We start from the raw sequence: 9,363 nt of genomic DNA on the forward strand, positions 1-9,363 counted from the left end.
TGGGTTCTTCAGTCATTTATTGTTCATTTATCAATTTAAAAAAACGTTTCGGTGTTTTCCACCATCATCAGTTTTAATGTGTAGCGTTGTTGCTACTTTAAAGTTGTTGCTACTTTAAAGTAGCAACAACGCTACACATTAAAACTGATGATGGTGGAAAACACCGAAATGTTTTTTTAAATTGATAAATGAACAATAAATGACTGAAGAACCCAGGATTTGATTTTAATTTTGGAATTGAAACACAGTCAGGAAAGTACATACAATTTAAAAGTACTTCCAAGCCGGGTTATGAAATTCGTTTGCGGTCGGGAAAGTTGACGATTTTGGTAGTCGTAACTAAGGTACTTAGTTCTCATTTACTTGACAAAAGTTTGTAATTTTCGTTTTTTTGCGTAAATGATTATTAATTTTTATAATAATTGTTTCTAAGTGTACTTGGTACTAAACACTGGTGAGAATAATATTCGCACTATTTTTAATTGAATGATTACTATATCCTCGAGAAAATGAGTAATGAAAAGATGATTTAGAAATAAGTTGTAAAGAAAAGTTTTTTTATTTAAAGTTTCTATAAATCTTAAAAATTAAAAAAAATATATAGCACCATGTTGATTACTTCTTCATGTGGATACAAAATTTCACTAAAAAACATCAAAAAAGGCAGACTTCTTCAGAACCGAAAATCCACAAATACTTTCGGTTGTATATTTGAAGCTACCAGCGTTGCCGTAAGTTTTTATCGAATGAATTGTTTAAAAAATAATATATTTTATTAATCTCTAATTACTATTTCCCCAAATCAGGATAGGCCCTATTATATGTGTATTTAAATGTAATTATGAAGGCCAGAAAAATCTGTATTAACCGCCAAACCCGCGGAAGTACCTTCCATGCGGTATAACATCTGTGCAGAAGACCAGATAAGATATAACGAAACCATCGCTCTTCAATAATCAAAATCTGATTTAGTCTACAGCTCAATGCATTCTTTACGGGTGAAAAACTGGCCTACATTGTCTGACGTCATCATTCTTTTAGATTTTAGCACTGAGGCCTTGTTCTTAAGACGGCATTGGCTCTATGCGCTCTTTCAAAGACCCACCCACCCGCGTTATTAAATTTTTACGCGACTTTTTACTTTCTATATTCTATTCTAGAGGATAGTTTTAAAATCATGCTATCTATTACAGAAAATGTTATCTCCGAAATGAACAATTTTAGTGACAAAGTGCTCTAAAATTACTAAAAAATGTACATACCTTTTGAGAAATTAGAAAAAATTAGAAAATTGAAAGTAAAATTAAAGATTAATAATGCAGAAATACTGCCTGACAATTCGCAAGTTTCGAGGCTCTATATGCCTTTTATTATCACATTATAAAAGTCATTTTTTTAATAACTCAATCACACTTCGGCAAATCAACACATTCCGGCATCTACATGCTTTATCAATAAAGAAGCAAGATACTTTAATTATGAAGTATTAAGCCACACTGCTCCAAAACATCGTAAATATTCCTGAATTTGTTTGTTTGTTTTTCAAATTATCGGTGCTTATAAACACCTAGCACTACACTTGTATGTATAATACATATACATACAATATACCTATATCGAGCTAAAACAATAATTTTCTGTTTTTTCCGAATAATTGGTAGACAACTTTGAACTTGCTGAGGTTGCTGCCAAAATATTCCACCGATCGCTGATATGAAATTTTGTCAAGATAACCCTTTATAATTAATTTATTAAAGTACAAGAATAGCAGCAATTATCTTTCAAAAAGCTAAGATCAAAACAGTATGAATTTACTCAATAGCAATGACCCGTCTAGGTCCGTATTATTACATTCAACTTATTTTCTTCTGATAAGTTTCCTGATAAACGCATTTTTACGTTAGCAGCTTTAGTTAAAGCCGATAATAAAGGCTTGTTTGTGTGGATATTATTAGATTTACGTAGAACATTTTCCTTATATAACATGATAAAATATTGCATGCTTCAATGTCACACGCACACTTGCATTAATCATTAGCAGCAAATTAGTTTTATTGTAATTATCGGATTTTCCGCAATTAGTGTGAAGTTATTTACCACCACTAGGTTCGAACTAAAATAACCGTGCTTTTAAATCGATCGATAAGTCGGAGAATAACATTTCGAGAAACTATTAGTTGTTGGAAGAATACTATTAATCTTCAGTTATTCACATATTTTATAATAACGATGAATTAGTAACGAAATACTCTTCTAAAGGGATGGGAGCAAATAGAAGCGAAATGTATGTTTTTGGGGCTAAACGCACAACACAAAAGTGCTGTTATTGTATAATTGTGAGAAAACTCGTCATTTCCGGATATGGCAACAATTTAACAGCCCTCGAAATTTTACCAATTTCACTTCAGTCCTCATTGGTGAAAGGAAGCATTTGAATTGCTCTATCGAGAAAGTCCAAATTATTATTTCTGTAATTCCAATTGTTTTCGAGATATGTTAAGATTTTAAGTTTTTATTAAAAGTTCGCAGTATGTTTTTACAGATATCTTGCTTCAGTTATGATGATCAAAGATGCAAAATGCTCTACAGTTTTCAAAAAGCAGTTTTAAAGGTTTCTTAATTTTGGGCTTTTACTTTAGAGATAGAAGGTACGCACCAAAAACGAACTAGTCGAAGATAATTCTCGAGACGTGCTATCTAATAGGTTCATACGATTGATGCGTATTTTCAACCGTTTCGGAGATGTGACGATTTAAAACTTCTGGAACTTCGAATGTAAAAGATTTTCGAATTTTGAAGAATTTTTGCTGAATAAAGATGGGTTACTTTCTGGGCCGAGTCTTAAGTTAACTATTGAACCGTCTTGAAGATCTGGGAATTTATTTATACGAGTAAATCAAAGTTTTTAATAAAATATACACAACATTAAACATAAAATAGATACGCAAATAAAAATATATTTATGTTCCAGAAAATTTGTATCAAGTGCGTTATTTATTATGATTAAAAAAACTTAAATACGTTTTTCACAAAACTATTCGATTTCAGGTTTATTTTGAAGTTATTTATTCAACTGAATATACTTAATTAAATTGGTAAAAGAGACAGTAAAAAAAATATCTGTATATCTGATCATAAGATGCAAATTATGCAGTATAACTTACACATTTTCCCTATTTGTGTGAGCCGTAAATTTGCCTTTATTGTTCTCTAATTATTTCTTTTCGCATATTACAACATTCAGTGCTATTTCTAGTTACAATTTAAAGTAAAATCTACTCCACTCTAGATAACAAAACTGAAATGAGAATGATTTTGTAAAAGTTATATTCTTGTAGTATGAATATTGCTTTTGATTCACTAAAATTTAACGCGCACGCGATGATTCTCGATCTTCTGAAATAATTAAAGTGAAAATAGTACACCATGTATAAAGAAGAACCACAGCAACAAAACTAAGAAAAAATATAGACGTAGTTTATGTAGCATTTAAATGCAATGAAGTGCATATATAAGTAAGAAAAGTACCATAAAACAAATTGTATAACTAAAATCATCGTGAGAAAATTACATTAATAACGGGTGGAATTAAAAGGCTAATACTAAAAATCGAAATTTTACCGAGAATGTTCAATATAATGGATACCTATCATTAATCAAAAGCTTCGACGCTTTTCCATTGTTTTGTACTTCGGTTATTTGGCGTTAATAATCTTAAGCTAGAATGGAAGAAACATGTAAGTCCTTTTAAGTATCACATCGCGAAAGACCATTCGCTCCATTAAAGTGACTAGATGGTTCAATTTACATTAATACATTTTTTGTAGTTTTTGTTTAATTATTACGGTAACGGTAAAATGTTTAATTATTACGGTACAATTTAAACATTATTGCCTCAAAAAACATTGCCCATAAAACAAGCTCATAAATGTTCTTTTCAGAGGTTCTTTTACAAATGGCAGTGGTCGGTATTTGCGGATCTGATGTACATTATCTAGTACATGGCTCAATTGGACCATTCGTCGTTAAGAAGCCCATGATTATAGGTAAGTTGCACTATTTCGAATTAGCCTCACCACCTATTACAACACTATCATTGGAAGACAATTTCGGTAAAAACTATTTAAACTGCAGTAGCAAACACATTCAATCCTAAGATATAATAAGAAGAAAGAGAAAATAAAACATTATTTTAACGAATAATTGCAATTTAGGTCATGAGGCATCCGGCACTGTAGTTAAAGTAGGCAAAAACGTGAAACACCTCCAACCAGGCGACCAAGTTGCCATTGAGCCTGGTGTACCCTGTAGATTTTGTGCTTTCTGCAAAAGTGGAGACTACCATCTTTGCGCCGATATTTTCTTTTGTGCCACACCACCAGATGATGGCAATCTGAGCAGATACTATGTGCATGCGGCTGATTTTTGTCACAAGTAGGTACTAAATCTGTACCTACATTAACCAACCAACAAGACCCATGAAATTGAAGAACATGTTAAAAGTTAATATCACGTTTTAGGCTTCCTCCAAACATGGATTTGGAAGATGGCGCCCTCATGGAACCTCTGTCCGTAGGAGTACATGCTACAAAAAGGGGCTTCGTTACTGTAGGCGATGTTGTGCTCATTTTGGGAGCAGGACCTATCGGCCTGGTCACTTTACTATCTGCCAAAGCTATGGGAGCTTCTAAAATCATTGTCACAGGTAACTTTGTGATCCTTTCTGAGTTTAATCTTCAATTAATTCTTAATCCATCCAGATATTTGGGATGTGAAACTGCAGACAGCCAAGGAATTGGGGGCTCATCATGTAATTAAGATAGAAAAAGGCATGGAAGAAGACGCAATTGTTGCCAAAATTGTGGAGCTATTAGGAGAACAGCCAAACAAAACCTTCGATTGTTCTGGGGCAGAACAAAGTGTGAGAATTGCTCTTAAGGTGAGTTAAACTTTGACAAGCCGGACTTTTTTACTTTTGTTTTCTAAGCTAACTTGCAATTTTACGTGAATCGTTTTATAGGTGACAAAAAGCAAAGGAATTGTCGTATTGATCGGAATGGGTCAACTTGAGCAAACTCTACCATTATCAAGCGCGATTATCCGTGAAGTTGATATTAGAGGTGTCTTCAGATATAGCAACGAGTAAGTATAAATATTAGGTGCTGAAAAGGACAACTTTGCCTATTTAATATAAACGAAAGGAACATTTGAAATACTTTCTCAGTAAAGGTTTTACTACTGTAAAACAACAATGAAAAATTGTTCAATTCCGAACGTTGATTCCACACGTTTGGACATCAATTGTTAATTCGTATCTATTCGAAAACCAAATAATAAAACCACGCTGTGTAAGTTCTTGTAACTGAATTGTTTTACCTAAATTAATAATTTAATTCAATAATGCCTGATGACTTTAGGCGCTTATTTTTTATACGTTTGCCATTTAGTGCGGTTAATGCATACTTTGAAATGTTTCAAAAACGTTGAATTCTACGTTTCATTTATCGTAACTACATATATAAAAAACGAATGATGAAAAAAACATTCTTTGCTTTCCGGAAAATGTAACTTACACCAGATGTAACAGATTTATTTATAATTTTAGTCAGGTAAATCTTAATTTTTCTGTTATTTTCAGTTATCCAATAGCTATCGATATGGTGGCCTCAGGCAAGATTAGCGTAAAGCCACTAATCACACATCACTTTAAAATCGAAGAAACTGTTAAAGCATTCGAGGTAGCTAGAACTCAAGCAGGAAATCCCATCAAGATCTTGATTCACGCCAATCCCAACTGGAAACCCAATAAAAAATAAATTAATTTTGGAGTTCGGCGACACAAACTTTAAATTTCTATTTTTTTGTTAACTGTTTAATGAAGTTTGTTTGTTAAAATAGCGCATATTTCACGTTGCGTTTTATGGCAGTGTATCTGATATTATTGATATACGAGCTGTTGTACATTCCATTTTTATTGGAATAAAATATATACATTAGAAACAACTGTGTGTTAAAGATTATTTTAGTTGTTTATGTAGTGGGTTTCCAAAAAGGAAGTGAGGCTTCGTGCAATTGAAAGTTTCTGAGAACAGTTGAACATATAATTGAAATATATGTCCAAATCTAAACCGTATTTATATGAGAAAGTAAAACACTTCAAAATTTCCAGGCAATTTTTTGTGGAATTTGTTAAGTAGGTAAACAAATATACATTCTTAAAACTAAACACAAAAAATAGCAGCAATCTGCAAAATAAAGGAACCGCTTTTTCTTTAAATTTGGGAGACTGAAACATATTTGATACGCACTTGAGCTGTGCATGATGGCCCATTTTAGACTTCACGAGTCGAGAGTGTTGAAAACCTGCATGAAAATAATTTTACATTTGAAAAATCGAACCGTCTGTATCGAAAATTCAAGAACCATTGCATCATCAAAAAGACGCTATATGTATAACATCCGCAAAAACCGCAATAATAATTTTGCAAAAACCACAATATACAATCCGTAAAAGCCGATAATTATTTAAATTCAGCAAAGCTGCACAGCATAAATGTTGCAAAATATAAAGTACACTCTGGTTCCGATCTACTATTACGAAATAAATTGCGATCTGGATCCAGACCACTGGAATTCTTAAACGTTCCGTTTTTTTGGAAAATGCGGCACCGTCTAGTAGATCTGGAATAGTCAGATGGATCCTGGTCGCCAAAATTCCCTCACAGGTAGTTTGGAAAAGAAATATTTTTACAGGGTTTAATATGGGAAAACAGTGCGAAATCGAAAAGGGTAGCCCAGGATCACTTGCAGCCTCTCTGGGCGCTGTTTGATAGACCATCACAAAGTAATGACAAGTTCCACCTACCTTTACGCACTTTGATCTGGATTCTGGGCGAATTTTACCTTTGAATGAGCAAATATTTCATCTTTACAGAAAAAAATCCTTAATGTTGATATATTTAGTTCAAAGGTAATACAAGATATGTGTTCACAACAGAACATCCTTATTTCACATTTAAGTCTCCTGCGTAAACCTTACTAGTTTGTAAAAAAATTAAGTGAAAAGGATTTAAAATTTGCAAACCCGACTCTCGTCCCTGTTGAGAATTCAAGAACCGTTTAAATTACAGTGATTCACAGAAAAAAAAACCAATAAATGATACAAATTGCCTTACACGACAATAAAATCAGTATCAGTCACAGCAGAACGATTCTAATTTTACATATACATACAGGGTGTTTGGTAAGTAGATGCATTCCTTGCAGGGGGTGATAGCCCAAGTAATTCTGGATATATTTCGTTAATAGACTAGGTTCCGAAAACCATTAGTTTCCGATCTACAGGGTGTTAAAGTTTTAATAAAAAAATATTGTTTATTAATATTTCGGAAGCCGCTTGGAATATTATAATGAAATTTGACAGGCTTATGCAACTAAGAACAGTACACGTTTTATCATAAAAATGTTGTTTCTATCTTTTCCACTGGCGTGGGTACAGGCACGTCTGTAGATAATTTTAAATAAAAAAATGTTACCCCACTGGTTTTTGTAAAAATAAATAATATTTGTCAAGTTGCTGTTCAATTTGGAAGAGAAAAGGTATCTTTACTTTTTTGTCTACAAAGTCCCGTTTGCGAGTAAACAAATTAATCGTAATCGATTTATTTCATAGCTTAGTCGGGTTGAAGTTAAGTAGGGTTTAGTATAAAGACAGCAAAAATTGCGCAGTTAGATTGTATCAATTTTATGACAAAAATTATTACTAGCCGCAGTTGACATCAGTCTTAGAGTTTCTTTATTTGTTTTTTCCCTATTAGATTAATTTGCCTGTTAATTAAAATTTTACTTATTCTTAGTATTGAAATGAGCACCAAGATTGATTTGATAAGGGAAAAAAATTGTTATTCATTAATTCTTTACTACTTAAGATCTTGCTCAAAATGAAGCCCCCTTCTTCTAACATTGCATGTGCCCTCCTTCCTATTTCAGTCCGGGTTACCCTAGCCGAAAATGTCTGTCTAAGTGTAATATGTATAAGTGTAATAGCGGCATCTGTAATGTGCTATATTAATTCCTCCCTTGTATGTATTTCTCCGGCAAAAACCAACTCTTTTATTCTACCCCATACGTGAAAGTCTAACGGAGTTAGGTAGGCCATGATATGGCTTCTGGCAGGCCATGATATGGCTTCTGGCAGGCCATGAGATGGCGCCTCCTCTTCCCATCCATCGATTAGGAAAACGCTGACCAAGGTACTCCCTTACAGTTGCCGATAATGTGCAGGACATTATTTCCAGTAGTGGTGGCAGGTGATTAATAAGAAATTCTTCGTATCTTTGCCCATTTAAGATGTCTGGCAGAAAATGTGGCCCGATTGTTTGATCGCTTATTACACCACACAAAACATGAGTACTGAACCGTCTTTGGTAATTACGGTTATACGTTAAACGGGGATTTTCCTCGGCCCAGTAATGAGCATTATGGTGGTTGGTAATCCCTCTCGATTAAAATTTGATTCATCCGTCCACAAAATTCTGCTGAGAAAAGTTGAGTCCTCCATATCAGCGTTAAACATAAATCGGCAGAAGCCCATTCTTCTTAAAGGATCTTCTTCAAGCAAGTCTTAAACCGGAGTATAATGGTAGACAGGTGGTTTCTCTTTGTTCCATGTCGCCCGAACTTTTCACTGTGATATAAAAGACGCCTAGCCGCGACGCGCACGCTTGTCGTCGGATCTTCTTGAAAAACTCTTGGAGAATGGCTTCTTAGACATTGGTGCCCTAACGTGCTGGAGTTCCTACGTGAATTTGCCTACCTTGTATTTTTCCTGACTCACTGACCCTTCGATAGGTGTTTGCAAAGACACAGATATTTGGAAGCCGCCTGTTTGAAATTCGCCGCTGATATTCGCGGCACGCTTCAGCACTATTTCCGTCGCAAAGTCCATAAATGTAAAGCATTATCAGTATTCAGCATTGGAAAACTCAACCATTTCAACAAATAAAGTTTTCAACTTATATGAACTTACTCGAAATTACATAAATCCCAAAGAGAAGATGACAACTAAAGTTACTCAGACACTCTAAATGACAGCAATCAGTGACATTTGTCAGAAACTTTTGTCAATCAGTGACAAAAACTAGTGCAGAGCCAACTTTTTAATAAAAACCCGATCATGCTGTGCAATAAATCGATTTTAAATTGTTTACTAACAAACGGGACGTCGTAGAAAAAAGTCAAGAGACCAAATTGAACAGGAACTTGAAAAATATTATTTAGTTTTAGAAAAATCAGTGGCGTAATATTTTTGAAGTGAGAACTTTTTATGGGAGGGTGAACCGATTTTTCTCGGTCACGGCGAGC

General features: G+C 33.8%; 1 protein-coding gene across 1 annotated transcript in view; it reads left to right on the forward strand.

Moving 5' to 3' along the window:
- Window positions 1-6,003, forward strand: part of LOC109534586 (sorbitol dehydrogenase) — a 10,449-nt gene extending 4,446 nt beyond the window's left edge. Inside the window, exons 3-8 of the mRNA XM_019900305.2 lie at window positions 3,942-4,046; window positions 4,215-4,434; window positions 4,521-4,705; window positions 4,761-4,939; window positions 5,021-5,142; window positions 5,639-6,003. Of these exons, the coding sequence (XP_019755864.1) occupies window positions 3,942-4,046; window positions 4,215-4,434; window positions 4,521-4,705; window positions 4,761-4,939; window positions 5,021-5,142; window positions 5,639-5,816 (989 nt within the window). The 3' untranslated portion in view covers window positions 5,817-6,003. The remainder of the gene's footprint in view (window positions 1-3,941; window positions 4,047-4,214; window positions 4,435-4,520; window positions 4,706-4,760; window positions 4,940-5,020; window positions 5,143-5,638) is intronic.
- The last annotated feature ends 3,360 nt before the right edge of the window (window positions 6,004-9,363 follow it).

This window comes from Dendroctonus ponderosae, unplaced genomic scaffold (assembly GCF_020466585.1).
Source record: "Dendroctonus ponderosae isolate FM_Combo_2020 unplaced genomic scaffold, Dpon_F_20191213v2 Dpon_F_20191213_1, whole genome shotgun sequence".
Lineage (NCBI taxonomy): Eukaryota > Metazoa > Arthropoda > Insecta > Coleoptera > Curculionidae > Dendroctonus > Dendroctonus ponderosae.